The sequence below is a fragment of the Oncorhynchus nerka genome, linkage group LG10 (assembly GCF_034236695.1).
Source record: "Oncorhynchus nerka isolate Pitt River linkage group LG10, Oner_Uvic_2.0, whole genome shotgun sequence".
NCBI classification, from domain to species: Eukaryota; Metazoa; Chordata; class Actinopteri; order Salmoniformes; family Salmonidae; genus Oncorhynchus; species Oncorhynchus nerka.
Window position 1 is genome coordinate 46,733,488 of NC_088405.1, and position 21,172 is coordinate 46,754,659.

Here is a 21,172-nt window from a genome sequence, read left to right on the forward strand (position 1 = left end):
CTCTCCATACCTGTTTTTATTAATCACCCAACTTCTTGCAAATTCTTTAAATAATAGTCCTGTACAAGGTATTTCCATAGCAGGTAAATAAATTATTATAAACCAGCTGGCTAACGATACTACACTTTTCCAGAAAAATGCTAACCAAATTCCCATATCGATCAATGTGATACAATCCTTTTCCCAAGGGTCTGGGTCTATATCTATATCTATATCTTAATATTAATAAATGTGATCTTATGGCTGTCAAAGATTGTGTGACACCTTCGTATTATGGTATTCCAGTAAAAGACGAACTTACATATTTAAGCATAACCATTACAAAGGATCAGAAGTCTTGAGGCTTACTAAATTTGAACCCTCTTATTAAAAAAACCCAGAAGAAGCTAAATCAATGGCTACAGAGGGACTTATCTTTAAAAGGAAGAGTCCTAATATCCAAGGCTGGAGGTATCTCTAGACTAACATATGGCGCTCTATCTTTATATCTTGACAGTAAAATAAGCAAGGAGATAGACCAGATGCTTTTCAACTTTCTGTGGGGAAACCGTACCCATTACATTAGGAAAACTGTTGTAATGAACACCGATGAAAATGGTGGGCTAAATTTTCTGGACTTTACTACCTTAAATAATACTTTTAAGATCAATTGGATAAAACAATTCCTAAGAAGACCCACTTCTATCTGGAATTTTATTCCTCATCAAGTCTTCTCTACTTTTGGTGGCCTTAACTTCATGTTGTTTTGAAATTATAATATTTACAAAGTTCCAGTGAAACTTTCTGCTTTTCATCAGCAGGTTTTCTTGTCATGGTCCTTAATTTATAAACACAATTTTTCTCCACACAGATATTATATATGGAATAATTGGGATATATTGTATAAAAATACTTCTTTGTTTTTAGAATATTTGTTCCGAAATAATATCCTATTGGTGAGCCAATTTGTAAATGCAGAGGGTCTTTTACTCAGTTATAAGGAATTCTTATCACTTTACAAGGTCCCTGTAACACCTAAAGATTTTGCAATTGTTTTAGATGCCATTCCCTCAGGTGTTGCTCTGTTATTCAGGAACGTGTCAAGACCCTGTTGACTCATCAGTAGGAAAGATTTGTTTCTCTTTCGGCCCATTCAACAACAGAGCGATACAAACCTTGTCGCAGCAGGATGTTATCCTGCCAACCACTATATGAAGAAGTTTAAGGAAAACATCAACTCAAATTGCTCTTTTTGTAATGACCACCCAGAAACAGTGCATCTTCTTTGGCATTGCATTCATGTAAGAAAACTGTGGCAAGACATCAGTAGATTTATAATTGAACAATTTTATGAAGGTTTAACACTATTGTGGGGAGATGTACTGCTTGGATTCTTTACCTACGATAGGAATAGGGTGAAACATTTTTATGTAATTAATTTCATTATTCTTTTGGCCAAATTTCATAGTCACAAATAGTCACAAAAAAAAAAAAAAACATTTTCTTACCCCACAAAAATAAATTGAACTGTATTTTAAGACAATTAAATACTCTACTAACAAAAAATCTGTTAGAATTATAAGTATATGTATGTCCCTTAAGGTCCTTGTGTAATGTGATATTGTACCCCCTAGCTCAATTGTCCATTGTATTTAATCTATATATACTTGTATTCCCTCATGTACTTTCTGTATTGATTTGTTGTTAATAAAAAATACATGTTCAATATTTTAAAAAAAAGATTACCTTGAAAGATTACCTTCAGCTAACATCAGTTATTGTGAATATTGAAGCATTTGTGTAATCATAAAAAGCGTATTATTTATGAAGGTCATGTTAACTGATTGATAAATCATAGAATTAAACGTATTGGATCTCTTAAATCTGTGTTGACCTCAGATCTTATTTTCGGCGTTAATCCCAAAACTTTATTATTTCCCCATTGCCATGGCTGAACTAAGAGAGATAACTAATTTCCGGGTTATTTGACTACATGCTGGCGAACTCTATTATACATCAGTTACATTGGTGTCTATGGGAGACCCACCCCGTTAAGTAGACCGGAACTGATCATTTTTTTCAATGGTAAACGTCTTGAGAGGACTATCTTCATTTATCCACCATCATTGACCCTATCCTCCACATGTTCCTTTTCTCGTCGCTGCCTTTTCTGGTCGTCACTAGTTACCACAGCCACAAAGTCATAAACCCGGCCCATTTATACACTTTCTCTTCTTAAAATCCGATTTTAAACCTAACTTTGATCATAATCACACTGCTACATGTGTCTAACCTTAAAGTAAGACCAAAAAGCGATTTAGTGTTTTCATGAATCTTTACGACATAGCCCATTTGTCTTTGTGGCTGTGGTAACTAAGTGATAACCCTTTTACCTTGCTGACGAGCTCTTTCCGGTGGAGACGTGGCTAGAGGTCCTTCCATATTGAGACAGTAAATCAAACAGACGCAAGTTTCACTCCGCATAAATATTATAGTTTAGACACTAATACGTGGTATTACATTACGGAAACGGCACAAGGATTTGTAGCACAAGGAATAACAAAAAAATGGTGAGCTATGAAATGTAATTGATCTACTGTATTTAGCTTCTAGCTATCTGTCTTGTTCCGCTTGACTGTGAACATTGCATTTGCTTATAGCTAACAATCTAGCAAGTTAACATAGCTAATTTTGCTGCGTATGCAGGCAAATATACTCCCCTTTAGTATATATTGGGCTTTATATCATTAGCAAGCTATCAATAGCGCTTTCAAGCGCCATCTCGTCGATTAACGCCAGCTCAGCTAACGTCAGCTAGTTAGCCTTTGCGTCTGTTTTGTATCAGCAGGCCTAGGTAGCTAATGTTATATTAGCTGTTAATTGTAAGTCATTTAACTGGTATTGGTTAGATTGCAGAGTTTACAAAATAGCCACTCTGTAAATGACTGGTGAAAAGTCTAGATTCCCTATTATGTCTCGAGTTAAAATTGAGGATCCCAGCTTCTATACCAAGCTTGCCAAGTTGATAGCTGTGTGAAGCTAGCCACAATATTGGAATAGTCCATGCTATCTTGGATCCTTGGGACGCCTACCCCGTTGAAGTTGACATGTTAAAATGGTAAGGGTTAGGTGGAACCAGTACCTGAGTTTGAGGAGACGATGAATATGACGATCTCTGACGCCCAGGATCCTTAAATTCAAAGTCAGTCCCAACATTAGCCAGCTCTGCAAACGTTGTCAAAAAACGATCGGTACTTACTATACATATTTATTTGAACCTTTTATTTAACTAGACAAGTCAGTTAAGAACAAATTCTTATTTACAATGACGGCCTGGGAACAGTAGGCTAGCTGCCTTGTGCAGTGGCAGACGACAGATTTTTACCTTGTCGGCTCGGGGATTCGATCTGGCAACCTGGCCCAACGCTCTAACCACTAAACTACCCACAGCCCCGAATTATTGCCGTTATGCGTACAAAAAAATGTCTAAATACAAATAAAAATCTATGATTTTTAGGGATACTGTAGCGCTGCCGAAGGTGAATTTGGCGCATGCGCACTTGGTTAAAGTTATTTTATTTAACCTAAATTTAACTAGGCAAGTCAGTTAAGAATACATTCTTATTTACATTGACGGCCTAACCCGGATGACCCTGGGCCAATTTTGCACCTCCCTTATGGTACTCCCAATCATCATGGTCGGTTGTGATACAGCCTGGAATTGACCCAGGGTCTGTAGTGACGCCTCTAGCGCTGAGATGCAGTGCCTTATACCGCTGCACCTCTCAGGAGCACCCCCCCATTAAAAAATAAAAAAAAGAATGCTAAAGAAGGTTGGAATGTTAGATCATTTACAAGGATTACAATAATTAATTAACGTTTCCCACTGGATTTATTAGACTGCATAATTGCATTGGGGGTGTACATATATTCAATGTACAGCGTTTGCTACGGAGTGTGCACCCATGATACAGGATATCACCTAGAGAACGACCAATATAGATTGTTTTAGGGCCGCTACCGATATTTGGGCGCCAAGGAGGTTGATGGATGATATTTTAGGTCGATATTCAATGTCATTAAATTTGAACATTTTGAATGAAAAAAATTACCAAAATGTACCAGTCTTAACTACATAACATCGGTGGTAATTTTATTTCAATCATTAATCTCTTGACCCCAATTAGTTGACTGGTCTATTGTTTGGTCGATAGGCTGTTGGTCGACCGTTTACATTTTTTTTTTTTTAAGTCGAGCAGTAGCAGATATTTATATTTAACTTTTGACTGGTACTGTGTATGCATGTGTGTACATACTTATTCCAGGGTTTTTAATTTTTTACAATTTTCAACATTGTAGAATAACAGTGAAGACATTAAAACTATGAAATAACACATGGAATCATGTAGTAACCAAAAACATGTTAAACAAATCAAAATATATTTGCAATTCAACAAAGTAGCCACCTTTTGCCTTGATGACAGCTTTGCACACTCTTGGTATTCTCTCAACCTGCTTCATGAGGTACTCACTTGGAATGCATTTCAGTTAACAGGAGTGCCTTGTTAAAAGTTCATTTGTTGAATTTCTTAATGCTTTTAGACAATCAGTTGTGTTGACAAGGTAGGGGTTGTATATAGAAGATAATCCTATTTGGAAAAAGACCCAAATCCATATCATGGCAAGAACAGCTCAAATATGCAAAGAGAAATGACGGTCATCATTACTTTAAGACATGAAGGTCAGTCAATCTGGAAAATGGCAAGAACTTTGAAAATTTCTTCAAGTGCAGTCGCAAAAACCGCCAAGAACTGTGATGAAACGGGCTCTCATGAGGACTGCCACAGGAAAGGAAGACCCAGAATAACCTCTGCTGCAGAGGATAAGTTCATTAGTTACCAGCGTCAGAAGTTGTCGCCCAAATAAGTGCTTCAGAGTTAAAGTAACAGACACATCTATCTCAACATCAGCTGTTCAGAGGAGACTGTGTGAATCAGGCCTTAAGGGTTTGTAAGTAAACATTTTACGGTAAGGTCTACACCTCTTGTATTTGGTACATTTGAGTTTTCTCCTGTAACTGTTTTAAAGTCACCATTAGCCTCATGGGGAAATCATTGAGTGTATTTTTTTCCCTCTCCGGAAACCGAATTAGGAAGGACACCTGTATCTTTGTAGTGATTGGATGTATTGATGCACCATCCAAAGTGTAATTAATAAAATGTCTGCTTTTAAAATTTTTTGTAGCCATCTACATTTGTGAGGCTAAGGAAAACCTCCCTGATCTTTGTGGTTGAATCTCTGTTTTGAAATTCACTGCTCAACTGAGGGACCATTTTTATAGATAATTGAATGTTGGGTACAGAGATGAGGTAGTCCTAAAAAATCATGTTAAACGCTAATATTGCGCAAGGTCCATGCAACTTATGTGACTTGTTAAGCACATTTGTACTCCTTATTTAGGCCTGCTATTACAAAGGGTTTGAATACTTAAAAAATTTGAAAAACACGGAATTCCACTTTGACATTATGGGGTGTATTGTGTGTGGCTGTTGACCAAAAAAAAACAATGTTATCCATTTTTTAAATCACCTTGTAACACAATAAAATGTGGAAAAAGTCGAGGGCTGTGAATACCTCCTGAAGGCACTGTACATCCAAACATTTCAGGCCAACTGAAGTGTCTAGTAGGGGCTGTTTGGAATTTAGCGATAGACTTGAGTTGGCACTCATTGACACCTTTTCCATGATCAAACAGTTATGGAGTCATAGACTTCCTTATATAACAAGAGAGAGACAGGAAGGTTGATTTTTAGATTAGGCCTAGTAATTGGTAGTGTGGCTGAACTTTCCCAAATGTATTTATATACATTAAATCAAATTCAGGCCACAGACAAACACTTACTGTCAGAATTAATTTAGGCTATTTTACAAGTAACAAAAACCTGAAGTCAACTTCTTGGTGTTCTGTTTCCAGTCACACTAAAGGAAACTGAGACTATGTTTGTGCGTGTGGTCAACCGTATTTGCGGTGGTTCATTGTGTTAGTATTAGCCTACCTCTGAAAAAGATGATTGAAAACATAAAACCAAGGTAACACAATGTGCTCATTTAACTGAATCTTTGAGGTTGAATGAAAATAACATTTGTTTTTCTCTCAGAACTTAAAGAGCAGCTACTGCTATGTTACCTAACCAGGATATTTTTGCCCCTTATGGTGTTGATGTTCATTAATTCAAGACATCTCATGTGTCTTGTTAGAAGTGACCACTGTGATAGCTGACTTCAAAAGCCGTACACCGAGTGTACTAAACATTAGGAATATGACACTGACAAGGTGAAAGCTATGATCTCTTATTGATGTCACCTGTGAAATCTACTTCAATCAGTGTAGATTAAGGGAAGGAGACAGGTTAAAAAAGGATTTTGAAGACTTGTGACATTGAGGATTATGTATGTGTGCCATTCAGAGGGTGAATGGGCAAGACAAGATATTGAAATGCCTTTGAACGGGATATGGTAGTAGGTGCCAGGTGCACCGGTTTGTGTCAAGAACTGCAACGCTGCTGGGTTTTCACGCTCAACAGTTTCCCGTGTGTATCAAGAATGGTCCACCACCCAAAGGACATCCAGCCAACTTGATACAACTGTGGAAAGCATTGGAGTCAACATGGGCCAGTATCCCTGTGGGACACTAGCGAAACTTGTAGTCATGCCCTGACGAATGGAGGCTGTTCTCGTGCAAAAGGGGGAACAACTCAATATGGTGTTCCTAATGTTTTGTACACTCAGTTTATATTGTAATATTAGCTGAATAGGAGCAACACTTGAATATTTTGTCTACACGTCTTGAATCCTATCCATGCATGGACTCAATCATTGCTTTTCTGTAACTATGGCCTCTTCCTCTTGTCCCAGGTGCTGTTGGCAGCAGCGGTGTGCACCAAGGCGGGCAAGGCCATCGTGTCGCGGCAGTTTGTGGAGATGACCCGGACGCGCGTGGAGGGCCTGCTGGCCGCCTTCCCCAAGCTGATGAACACAGGCAAGCAGCACACGTTTGTGGAGACTGAGAGCGTGCGCTACGTTTACCAGCCCCTGGAGAAGCTCTACATGGTGCTGGTCACCACCAAGAACAGCAACATCCTAGAGGACCTGGAGACACTACGCCTCTTCTCACGCGTGGTATGACATACTCTCACAGATGCCCTGTTCACACGCACGCACCTTCACAAATATCCTCAGTCGCCGACTCACACATGGTCTCACCCACACATACTTCTAGAAGTGGCAGAGGACACACATTATGTAAACAGTGTTTGTTACGCGTAGCCCAAACAAACTGTTTCTAAGTTTAAAGTAAAAAACAGTTGTTGTTTTTTCAGTTTGGCAGAGCCAATACAAAGTTTGCCGCTGAGTAAAAGTATCAGTAGGAATTTGTGATGAGTTGAGCATGGATGACTAAATGACCAAATATATTTCTTCCTTAGATCCCAGAGTACTGTCGGGTGCTGGAGGAAGGGGAGGTCTCGGAACACTGTTTTGACCTGATCTTTGCCTTTGATGAGATCGTGGCGCTGGGCTACAGGGAGAATGTCAACCTGGCCCAGATCAGAACATTCACAGAGATGGACTCTCACGAGGAGAAGGTGTTCCGCGCCGTCCGAGAGGTGAAAAGAGAGCAGCAGCAGAACTAATGAACAGATTTACATTACGTTATTACTGAGTCTGAATGAAGGGGAGCAGCAGAACTGAACAGCAGAACTGAACATAATTACATTATTATTGTAATGTAGCTGAATTGCTAAATACAACACTAGTCTGAATGAAGGGGTTTTGGTCCAAAAGACATTCATGTTTTATTCCGAAAGTCTCCTTTGTTCTCTCTCCATCTCAGACCCAGGAGCGAGAGGCTAAGGCAGAGATGAGGAGAAAGGCGAAGGAGCTGCAACAGGCCAGGCGGGACGCGGACCGTTCAGGGAAGAAGTCTCCAGGGTTCTCCGGCGGGTTCGGCAGCATGTCCAGCAGCAGCAACGCTACCATCATCACAGACACCCTCATGGAGCCAGAGAAACCCAAGGCTTCACCTGTCCCTGCCAGGTACTACCCTCAGTATATTAGGATTTTGAGGTGTTTTGATTGTTATGATGAATGTATCCTGTGTTCTATGTGTAAGACGTATTTGTTAGTATATTTCTTGGTTGGTTATGCTCAATGGAATTTGTGAAACTTGTTTTGTCATGTATTTTTAATATTGCAGAAAGTTCATGAGCTATGTATTCCTCCGTAGGGCTAGTGGTCCCAGTAAGGCCCTGAAGCTGAGTGCCAGAGGGAAGGAGGTAGATGACTTTGTGGACAAGCTCAAGTCTGAAGGTCAAGTCATCATGCCCAGCTCAGGGAAGAGGCCCTCCGAGGCATCCAAAGCCCTGCCTCCACCAGTTAACACAGAGAGGTAGGTTTACCAGGTTTTATATTATATCCCACTGATTACAGGCAGTGTGTTTGAGGAATCAGTTTGCACAAGGCAAGGCACAGAATCGCTCATCTTGATCCCATAATGCAGAGTAATTTGGGATGCAAAGTGATTGTAGATCAGTGATTCTACACAGTCCAGACTGCAATGTAGTTGGACTCAAACACCTGCAGGTTGATATGTTCAACTGTATCTTACCTCTGCCCCCTGGTTCCCAGTGTGCACCTGCGTTGTGAGGAGAAAATCAGCCTGACCTGTGGGAGAGATGGAGGGCTACAGAACCTGGAGGTCCTGGGTATGATCACCCTCCGAGTGGCCGACGACAAGAACGGACGCATTCGCCTCACCATCAACAACGGTGACAAGAAGGGAGTCCAGCTGCAGGTAGGTTCCAAACAAATACATAATTTGTTCCAAAGGGGGAAAGGTTCACTACCTCAACACAACAGATATACATGTCAAGGCATTCATGGATTTGGCCTGTGTCAAGATTTAAAATGGTACACAACCACAGTTGTATTTGCTTTTGGTGCAGCATGATGCCATGGGAATTTTAACAATGTGTTTTTAAAATATTTTTAAAATATTTTTTTTACCCCCTTTTTCTCCCCAATTTCGTAGTAAAAAAAGTATCCAATTGTTAGTTGTCTCATCGCTACAACTCCCGTACAGGCTCGGGAGAGACGAAGGTCGAGAGTCATGCGTCCACCGAAACACAACCCAACCACTTCTTAACACAGCGCGCATCCAACCCGGAAGCCAGCCGCACCAATGTGTCGGAGGAAACACCGTGCACCTAGCGACCTGGTCAGCGTGCACTGCGCGACAGGAGTCGCTAGTGCGCGATGAGACAAGGATATCCCTACCGGCCAAACCCTCCCTAACCCGGGTGACGCTAGGCCAATTGTGTGTCGCCCCATGGACCTCCCGGTCTCGGCCGGCTGCGACAGAACCTGGGCTCGAACCCAGAGTCTCTGGTGGCACAGCTAGCACTGTGATGCAGTGCCTTAGACCACTGCGACCTGTGAAGCCATTAACAATGTGTATCTATCAATTTTTCCCTCCCTGCACTGTCCAGACCCACCCTAACGTGGATAAGAAGCTCTTTACCACAGACTCCGTGCTGGGCCTGAAGAACCCAGACAAGTCCTTCCCTCTGAACAATGATGTGGGCGTGCTCAAGTGGAGGCTACAGACCACAGATGAGACCCTCATACCACTAACGAGTCAGTACACTTTACTAGAGTTTTAAGTATTTCTATACTAGTGTATACTGTTTTTCCTTAGTGTTTCTCTCTCTGGAGAGCTGGAACCCATTATGTTCCAAGCATTCCAACTATTTTGTTCCAAGCATTCTAATAGGTTGTTATCAATATAGCATCACAAGGTGTAGTGCGTTAAATTGGCCTGCTGGGGGGCAAGGAGACCCCCAGCTCCGCTAAAACCATTGACAACCGTGTCATTTTCGAGGGATTGTTAATTAAATGTTAACTATTTGGTTGTAACATCACCTCTTGAGGAGCATAGTCACAACTACAGATTTCTGATTATTCCATGTGAAACAATTATGCACATTTAGCTCTTGTCATCAGAGTTATACAGCAAGTAACTGCATGCTTTTCATGATCAGTAAACATAAATTAGACTTCAGTGCAGCTTTGGATGTTATTGATCATAGTCTGCTGTTGGAAAAATGTATGTGTTTTGGCTTTACACCCCCTGCTGTAATGTGGATAAAGAGTTACTTGTCTAACAGAACACAGAGGGTGTTCTTTAATGGAAGCCTATCAAATATAGGGTAGCTGTTTAGGCCCCTTGTTTTAAAAATGTTTACTAACGGCATGCCACTGACTTTGAGTAAAGCCAGAGTATCTATGTATTCTATATATACACGACAGCTACTACAGCGACTGAAATGCCTGCAGCACTCAACAAAGAGCTGCAGTTAGATTCAGAGTGGGTGACAAGGAATGTTAGCCCTAAATATTTCTAAAACTAAAAAGCATTGTATTTAGAACAAAACACTCACTAAACCCTAAACCTCAACTAAATCTTGTAATAAATCATGTGGAAATTGAGATGACTGAACTGCTTGGAGTAACACTAGATTGTAAACTGTCATGGTCGAAACATATTGATGAAGTAGTAGCTAAAATGGGGAGAAGTCTGTCTATAGTGAAGTGATGCTCTGCCTTAACAACACTGTCGTGTGGTCAGGTGCCACAAAAAAGGACTTGGCTTTTGGCTCAGAACAGGGCAGCACGGCTGGCCCCTGGATGTACACAGAAAGCTAATATTAATAATATGCATGTCAATCTCTCATGGCTCAAAGTGGAGGATAGATTGACTTCTTGACTACTTTTATTTATGAGAGGTATTGACAAGTTGAATGCACCGAGCTGTCTGTCTAAACTACTGGCACACGGCTCGGACACCCATGCATATTCCACAAGACATGCCACGAGGTCTTTTCACAGTCCCCAAGTCCAGAACAGACTATGGGAGGCACACAGTACTACATAGAACCATGACTACATGGAACTCTATTCCACATCAAGTAACTGACACAAGCAATAAAATTAGATTAAAAAAAACACCTTATAGACACATGCACGCACACACACACAAAATAACATACCCACTATACATACACATGGATTTAGTGGTGGAGTAGGGGCCTGAGGGCACACGGTGTGTTGTGAATGTATTGTAATGTTTTAAAAAATTATATGAACTGCCTTCATTTTGCTGGACCCCAGGAAGAGTAGCTTCCTGCCTTGGCAGCAGCTAATGGGGATCCATAATAAATACAAATTGATAATGTAATTTCAGATACGTGAGGGTATACTCATGACATCTCTCCACCATTAGCTGGATATTTGAGTGATAGAACATTTAAAAAATAACTGTACTTGACAAGTATGAGTGGTGTCGGTTAATTTCCAATCCTTTGTGGGCTCTGCCTGTCAAGCAGCAGAAGGGAGCATTTGCTGATGTACTGTTATCTGATAATGTGTACTTTGCCAGTTACCGGTAAGAAACTTTGTACCGTTGGCTAAACATAGTGGTAAGTAGACCTGATGTACTTTTTCTCTCCAACTTAACATAGGCCTAGCGAAGTTTGCTAACATTATCCCCTTTTCAACATTGTTTTTAATGTTGTTTAATCAAGAGTTCTGCTGACAGACCATGGACCACATCAATATGGCTAGTTAACAAGTTACCTTTCAGGGGATTAACTAGATGGCTATATCCAAATATTGCGTGATTTGCTTGCCATATATAGTGGTGAGGACAGTGGTCCGACTGCCAACTTTACCAGGACAATGACTTGCCGAAGTGAAGCTCTTTTCAAAGTCCTAACCTCTGGTGAAGCAAGCTGATGCATGTTGTGTGCTTAGCTAGCTAGCTAACTACATGCCAAATGGATAGGCTACCCTCGTGTATCATGAACATACATGATCAATTGATGTTTACTGATCATGAAAATCATGCCGTTCTTGCTGTATAAAACTCTGATAGTTATATGTGTAGTTCTGACTATGCTCTTCAAGAGGTTATGTTAACCAAATAGTTATGACATTTTATTTCACAATCTTGTGAAAACGGCACTTAGTTGTCAATGGGTTTAGCGGAGCTGGGGGTCTGCACCGTATTGTGACGGTTTATTGATAAAGGCCTCTTGTGTTCAAAACATTCTAAATCTTATGTTCTAGGCATTGTCAGCATTCTATTTTTAAATTGGAACTGACAGCATTTTAACTACTTTGCAAATATGAAACAGACATGAAACAAACAGACAATCATTTGAGTCAAAAATATGAAATTCCAAGTTTATGCTTCAAAACCAACTTTAAGAAGTAAAAAAAAAAAAAAACAGGTTATATTTGACTCAAATCCATGATGTACAGAAAGGCAGAATAGTGCCTTTCTTACTGGCAGAATAGATGGATACAGTTTAATGCATAATTAATTTAATTCATCAATACCATTTCATGGTAGTCAAAAAAATACTGCTGTCAGGTTGTAAATCACAGCTGGCCTGGTAAATTGTTTGCTGCTGCCACCAATTCGGGATGCACTGTTTCAGTTTCAATGACTCACTATTTTGAACAAAGACATACAACTGTCTAGCATCACAATACAATTAAACTAGCAAGGGCAATGATCACAAGTCAATCATAATGTGGCTAATAGCCTAGCGCACGTGTCAAACTCAAGGACCGCTGGCCAAATGGGACGCACAAATAAGTATTAATCAGTCAACAGTTGAGTTTGAATGTGAATTCAGCTTCACTTGTGCTGCTTTCCTGTGTTCCGTTTACAGCCCCTCCCCGAGGGAAAGTGTACAGACACATGCCACTGTCCTAGCTAGGCTACTAAAATGTTGCAGTCTGGCTACATTTTGAGTGCACCGTACAGCAATGCTGCATTCAGCTGCACTGGTGATCCATGCAGTGGAAAAAGGAAAAACATGTTTTAAGTTTAAATTAGAGGTTGGTCGATTTTAAGATTTTAACGCCGATACCGATTATTGAAGGACCAAAAAAAAGCCGATACCGATTAATCGGACAATTTAAAAAATAAAATAAAAAATAAATTAAAAAAACATACAACATTTTTATAAATTAAAAAAAAAGAAAAACACGTTTACTTTTAAAAATTATTATTTGTAATAATGACAATTACAACAATACTGAATGAACACTTTTATTTTAACTTATAATACATCAATGAAATCAATTTAGCCTAAAAAAAATAATGAAGCATGTTCAATTTGGTTTAAATAATCCAAAACAAAGTGTTGGAGAAGAAAGTAAAAGTGCAATATGTGCAATATGTGCCATGTAAAAAAAGCTATGTTTAAGTTCCTTGCTCAGAACATGAGAACATATGAAAGCTGGTGGTTCCTTTTAACATGAGTCTTCAATATTTCATGGTAAGATGTTTTAGGTTATAGGAATTACAGGACTATTTCTCTCTACCATTTGTAATTCATATACCTTTGACTATTGGATATTCGTATAGGCACTTTAGTATTGCCAGTGTAACAGTATAGCTTCCGTCCCTCTCCTCGCCCCTACCTGGGCTCGAACCATCGACAACAGCCACCCTCGAAGCATCGTTACCCATCGCTCCACAAAAGCCGAGGACCTTGCAGAGCAAGGGGAACAACTACTTCACGTCCTCAGAGCGAGTGACGTCACCGATTGAAACGCTATTAGCGCGCACCCCGCTAACTAGCTAGCCATTTCACATCGGTTACACCAGCCTAATCTTGGGAGTTGATAGGCTTGAAGTCATAAACAGCTCAATGCTTGAATCACAGCGAAGAGCTGCTGGCAAATGCACGTAAGTGCTGTTTGAATGAATGCTTATGAGCCTGCTACTGCCTTCCACCGCTCAGTCAGACTGCTATATCAAATCAGACTTAATTATAACATAACACACAGAAATACGAGCCTTAGGTCATTAATATGGTCAAATCTGGAAACTATCATTTCGAAAACAAAATGTTTATTCTTTCAGTGAAATACGGAACCGTTCCGTATTTTATCTAACGGGTGGCATCCATAAGTCTAAATATTCCTGTTACATTGTACAACCTTCAATGTTATGTCATAATTACGTAAAATTCTGGCAAATTAGTTCGCAACGAGCCAGACGGCCCAAACTGCTGCATATACCCTGACTCTGCATGCAATGAACGCAAGAGAAGTGACATAATTTCCTAGTTTAATATTGCCTGCTAACCTGGATTTCTTTTAACTAAATATGCAGGCTTAAAAAAATATACTTCTGTGTATTGATTTTAAGAAAGGCATTGATGTTTATGGTTAGGTACATTCGTGCAACGATTGTGCTTTTTTCGCAAATACGCTTTTGTTGAATAATCCCTAGTTTGGCGAAGTTGGCTGTCTTTGTTAGGAAGGAATAGTCTTCACACAGTTTCAACGAGCCAGGCAGCCCAAACTTCTGCATATACCCTGACTCTGTTGCACAGAAGGCAAGAGAAGTGACACAATTTCCCTAGTTAAAAGAAATTCATGTTAGCAGGCAATGTGAACTAAATATGCAGGTTTAAAAATATATACTTCTCTATTGATTTTAAGAAAGGTGTTGATGTTTATGTTTAGGTACACATTGGTGCAACGGCAGTGCTTTTTTCGCGAATGTGCTTGTTAAATCACCCGTTTGGCGAAGTAGGCTATGACTCAATGATAAATTAACAGGCACCGCATCGATTATATGTTGCATATACAGGACAAGCTAGATAAACTAGTAATATCATCATCCATGTGTAGTTAACTAGTGATTATGTTAAGATTGTCTTTTATAAGATATGTTTAATGCTAGCTAGCACCTTACCGTGGCTCCTTGCTGCACTCGCATAACAGGTAGTCAGCCTGCCACGCAGTCTCCTCGTGGAGTGCAATGTAATCGGCCATGATAGGTATCCAAAAATGTCGATTACCAATTTTTATGAAACTTGAAATCGGTCGACCTCTAGTTTTAAATGTAACAACAACCTACAGCTATGTTTTTGTTATCTGGAGTTAACTACTTTTTGATTAGGATCACAGCATATAATGCACATCTGCAAGCATAGCAGCAAAGGCTGGACAAATATTATGTATCTCTTGTTTGAATGTTAAAATGCTACATACGGCATCCTATGTACATAAGTGGACATTATAAAAGGCCATATTTTATCTAATAAAACAATGACCAGTTTGGGTCGCAGTTGCATGTTTTCTTTTTTTTTTAAATCAAATAGGCTATGTCTGGCTTGTGAAGTCAGAAGTTTACATACACCTTAGCCAAATACATTTAAACCTAGTTTTTCACTATTCCTGACACTTAATCCTGGAAAAAAATTCCCTGTCTTAGATCAGTTAGGATCACCACTTTATTTTAAGAATGTGAAATGTCAGAATAATAGAGTGATTTATTTCAGCTTTTATTTCTTTCATCACATTCCCAGTGGGTCAGAAGTTTAAATACACTCAATTAGTATTTGGTAGCATTGTCTTTAAATAGTTTAACTTTGGTCAAATGTTTCGGTGTAGCCTTCCACAAGCTTCCCAAAATTAGTTGGGTGAATTTTGGCCCATTCCTCCTGACAGAGCTGGTGTAACAGTCAGGTTTGTAGGCCTCCTTGCTTGCACACGCTTTTTCAGTTCTGCCCACAAATGTTCTATAGGATTGAGGTCGGGGCTTTGTGATGGCCTCTCCAATACCTTGACTTTGTTGTCCTTAAGCCATTTTGCGACAACTTTGGAAGTATGCTTGGGGTCATTGTCCATTTGGAAGACCCATTTGCGACCAAGCTTTAACTTCCTGACTGATGTCTTTTCCAAAATGCCTTACTATATGTCATTCCCAAACATTCTATGATTTTGTGAAAATAACCATTTCTAAGTGCTCACTTGTCAGAAAATGTTTTTTAAAAAATATATATATATATATATATGTGATATATATCTTCCTAGGGGTGTATATGAATAGATTTTAATAAGATTGAATGTAGCTAAAATCCTGTCAGTTCCGCTTGAAGTATTCTATCTGTTGTGTTCTTCTACTTCTCCCCAGTAAACTGCTGGCCCTCTGAGAGTGCCACTGGCTGTGATGTCAACATAGAGTACGAGCTTCAGGAAGAAGCACTTGAACTGAATGATGTAGTAATCTCTATTCCCATCCCGTAAGTAAATCGCTCTGAAGCACCTCTGAGATCCCATTTCTCATTTTATCTTTTCCATTCTATACAATGGATTCCGTATTAATTTCCAGTACTAGGGTCTTAGACACTGTTGCAGTCTGTCATCGGAGTTTAATTTCATATGTTTATCTGTCCCTGCAGGTCAGGTGTGGGTGCACCTGTGATTGGTGACCTGGATGGAGAGTATCGTCATGACAGCCGGCGGAATGTTCTAGAGTGGTGTTTACCCGTAGTGGACGTCAACAACAAGACAGGAAGTCTGGAGTTCAGCGTGGCAGGCCAGCCCAATGATTTCTTCCCTGTCAACGTCTCCTTCGTCTCCAAAGGAAACTACTGTGACATAACGGTCAGTGTTTTTTATTTATTTATTTGTATTATATTTCACTTTTATTTCACAAGGTGAGTCAGTTAAAAACAAATTCTTATTTACAATGACAGCCTGTAAGTCTGTTTAGCAGTTTGTGAGACCATGTAGATCTCCATCTATTGTGTTAACCTAATGGTATTTGGATTTTATTTCCATTGTGACGATGTGACTCCTGTTCTCCCTCCAGGTGGCCAAAGTGTCCCAGGTAGATGGAGAGGTTCCAGTGAGGTTCTCCTCAGAGACATCGTTCCTGGTCGACAAGTATGAAATACTGTAATATATTCACATACAGTATTACCAACAAACATCAAGATCAGTGGATTGACATATGAAAAAATGAAACAAAATGAAAGTGAGAAGTGGACTTGAAACCCTTTTCAAAAAGAAAAACCCTTCCCACCATGGCTTGGCTTGCCAGCATTTAGTGTCTTTGTACATTTTTACCAGAAATCTATCAACTGATCGGCCTATAGCTGTATGTATAAAGAACCGCTCGATGCACCTGCAAGAAGGAATGGTAAAGTCAAACAGGACAACGTTAGATAACTGTATCCGGGTTAGGTTGGGTGGACCTGGGGGGTGATGACATCTGGGGTGGGCTATGTGAATGACCCTCTCATTGGCCCAGTTTGTATCAAATCCATTGACAGACAGATTCTGTGAACTATTGGCTAATAGTTTTACAGATATGTCGTAATCATGTACGGAAATACTCTTTGATTACACATACTCCAATACAAACAGGCTTGCGGTCCATGGTAATAACACTACAACCACATTTTGTGATTGGTACTGAACTGATCTGAACTGCCTGTCTCCCGCAAGGCTAAATCTTAGCTAAAATTATTAAGATTGCATGTTTTATAGTTTAGCTTCGCTCGAGTTTGAAAGACCTCATTATTAAATCATTTATTTTTCATTACACTGATCTGTCTACAGGCTAGTTAATGTATAATGGCATATTTTGTTTGTGATATGCTATCAAATCAAATGCATGGAGTAATTCAATGCTGAAATAAGTTTTTATACCAGACCAGTACAACTCAAGCACAGTAGTTGTATGTACTTTTTGCAATGGCGGGAGGTCATTCAAAGAAAAAGTCCTGTCTGAGATTTCAACTGTTTTGAGTCTACTTATCAAATGCAAATGATCTATCCAAGAACCATGACTGTCTAACACTCCAAACATCAAACCTTTTTATATGTCAATTATCAGATGCTTTTATCCTAAGCGTCTTGGAGTACAGTGAGTGCTTACATATTATAACATACGTAACCCCAATGGGAATCGAACCCACAACCCATGCTCTTATCAACTGTGCCACAGGAGAACCCTGTCCATCAACATCACCCACGGTCCAACCTCAAACCAGCCCCGTTACAATAAGCCCCCATGGTTATTATGTATGTATGTATGTATGAATGAATGTCAGGGCTCTTCTTGTTTCAGAGTGTATCTATATAGATGGCCATATTCACCTTGACTTTGCTTATGAAATACAATTGAGAGAGGGAGAAGTTAAATAATATTTGTCTTTGTTGGATTTTTTTGAATTTCTGAATTGTATGGGATTCAGATTGGCGGTAAATAAGTGAATCAGACTTTTGTAACCCTATAGAATAATGATCATGGGTAATTAACATTCCAATGTAAACATGAAAAAGATTAAAGTGTATTATAAACTCTGAAGAGGGTCTTTTATAATGAAGTATTTTCAGAATCATGCGCTTTACCAAGGTTACTTGTCGTCATTTCAATAATCAGTTATCTAGTGACTGCATATAAAAAATGGTTTCCACAATCAAAGTGTGTTTGAGTAGTGATAGATGTGGTACTATGTTCTGTGATTACTAGAGTAGTGACAGCACGGGGGGGGGGGGGGGTTACATGATTTGATATGGAATTGATGCGCAAGTGAACTTCAAGACCAGAGTTTAACGTTTGTCACGTGCGCCGAATACAACCGGTGTAGACCTTAGTGAAATGCTTACTTACAGGCTCTAACCAACAGTGCAAAAAAGGTATTAGGTGAACAATGGGTAAGTAAAGAAATAAAAAGACAGTGGAAAAATAACAGTAGCGAGGCTACGTACAAGCACCGGTTAGTCTGGCTGATTGTAGTAGTATGTAGATATGGTTAGTGACTATGCATATATGATAAACAGAGTAGCTGTAGCGTAAAAGAGTGGTGGGTGGCGGGACACAATGCAGATAGCCCGGTTAACCAATGGGCGGGGGCACTGGTTGGTCAGGCCAATTGAGTTAGTACACACAATGATTCAAATAATCCCAGTCATGGTGTATGTGTTGAACCTTTTTGAGGTGAAGCTTTGAGGGAGCTGTCCCTGTCTACTGTTCACTAGGGCAACACCGTAGCAGAACGCTTTGCAAAATGAAAAACAGTGATTCTATTGGGCAAGTTCAGGTAGTACCTCCCGGTTTCACTCAATTTCTAAAAAAATTCTCCCTACTGAACAGGCGGTCCCATGAGCTCAACCCGCCTCCACAGAGGATATTCGGGTCACTAGAGCAACAGGATGATCCCCCAGGGACAGGGCAAGTTCTGATTGAATCTCGCTTTTATTCCATCCCTTTTCTGTCGTAAGTGCATTTTATAAAGGGATTTCAGTGGCAGAGAATGCATGTCGAAATGATCTGTTTTACTGCTCTGTACTTGAGAGAGAGAGAGTGTGTGTGTGTGAGAGAGAGAAAGTAAGGGATTAATGATTTGGCTTCCCTGACCAGCTTTCGTAGCGTGTGTGATGGAGACACACGATCAGGAATACGTAGAGAGTTGAAAACAGGAGGATTGGAGGGTGAGTTGAGTTGAATGCATATAGCTAAATCAAAGCAGGATATTACAACTCTAATGAGAGAAAGGCAGACTTATTATAGCTAGGGAGTGTTTTCCATGCGCCTCACACACACACTAATGCATGGAATTAGTATCTGGAGAAGGTTAGAGAGGCAGCAACTTCCTTCTTTGAGTGCGTGGGACGAGAGAGCGGGTGTGTCGCCTTTTGGAAATTAATGGACGTACTGTTTGGTGTGTGACGGACAGTGTCTCAGAGAGAGAGGTATGTCGGATGGTGGCCACAACCCGAGGGCTCTCCTGGAATAAAGTGTTCTCTGTTATTAGATCTGAGGAAGAAGCTCTTTCTTTTGGACTATTGGCTTTCTTCATCTGTATTTCTTATTGTGGCTGGGGTGTGACAGTCGTGGAGTGAACCTGTAAGGAAAACTAAAGGGGAGACACCTGGGGATGTATTGTGATTCTCAGTTGGATGATGGCACAAAGACAGGGATGATGATTATCCCAGGATACTGCAGTGACGGAGGAGAGGCTTTCTCCTCACACCCAGCACCCAGACTAAAGCTCAAGCGGGTCAGATTCAAGGTAAGTTATTTATGTTTTTTATTTGGCATATTACGCAATGCAAGTTTATTTTGTTACTGATCACACAAATATTGTGTTTTATTGGGTATATACAGTAAAATGTTACATTTAGATATGATCATCTGTATGCTAGATACACCGATGTGCAGATGCAGCTGTACTAGTAGGCATACTTTAAAATTAAAAACACTGATAATTTCTCCCTGATTTTATTTTTATTCATTTAGCTTAGGTTTATTTCAACATCTTGGTATATATGCAGAAACACAGTGCCATTAACAGTATTCCCACCCGTTGACTTTTTTCACATTTTTCAGGTAACAGACTGAATTTAAAACGTATGGATTATATTGGATAATTTGATGGTCATTGGGCTACACATAATACCCCATGATGTCAAAGTGGAATTGTGTTTTTCAACATATTTTACAAGTTAAAAAATGTAAAGCTCATGTCCTGTATCAATAATTATTCAACCCCTTTGTTATGGCAAGCTTAAATAAACTCAGTAGTAAAAATGTGCTTCACAATTCACATTAAAGTTGTATGGACTCACTCTGTGTGCAATAATAGTGTTTGTGATTTTTGAATGACTACCTGATCTTTGTATCCCAAACATACAATTATCTGTAAGGTCCCTCAGTCGAACAGTGAATTTCAAACAGATTCATTCACAAAGACCAGGGAGGTTTTCCAATACCTCGCAAAGAAGGGCACCTATTTGTACAGGGTAAAAATAAATAAGCGGACATTGAATATCCTTTGAGCATGGTGGATGTTGGATTAATACACCCAGTCACTACAAAGATACAGGGATTTCACCATGAGGCCAATGGTGACTTTAAAACAGTTAGAGTAGAGTTTAATGGCTGTGATAGAATGAGTTACTCCACAATACTAACCTAATTGACAGAGTGAAAAGCAGGAAGCTTGTACAGAATTAAAATATTCCAAAAGATGCATTCTGTTGGCATCAAGGCACTAAAGTAATACTGCCCCCAAAAATGTAACTTTTTGTCCTGAATATAAAGTGTTATGTTTAGGGCAAATTCAATACAACACATTACTGAGTACCGCTCTCCATATTTTCAAGCATAGTGGTGGCTGCATCATGTTATGGGTATGCTTGTAATCGTTAAGGACTGGGGAGTTCAGGATAAGAAAGAAACAGAATGGAGCTAAGCACAGGCAAAATCCTATGGGAATACCTGGATCAGTCTGCTGTCCACCAGACACTGGGA

At 39.7% G+C, this 21,172-nt stretch overlaps 1 protein-coding gene across 1 annotated transcript; it reads left to right on the forward strand.

The window, feature by feature from the left end:
* The first annotated feature begins 2,378 nt into the window (after positions 1-2,378).
* arcn1a (archain 1a) lies at positions 2,379-18,223 on the forward strand. The gene is made up of 10 exons (XM_029670053.2): positions 2,379-2,549; positions 6,895-7,158; positions 7,464-7,643; positions 7,871-8,073; positions 8,264-8,425; positions 8,665-8,830; positions 9,525-9,672; positions 16,040-16,148; positions 16,308-16,512; positions 16,721-18,223. Exons 1-10 carry the CDS (start codon positions 2,547-2,549, stop codon positions 16,808-16,810), a joined length of 1,530 nt encoding a protein of 509 aa, XP_029525913.1. The 5' UTR covers positions 2,379-2,546; the 3' UTR covers positions 16,811-18,223.
* The last annotated feature ends 2,949 nt before the right edge of the window (positions 18,224-21,172 follow it).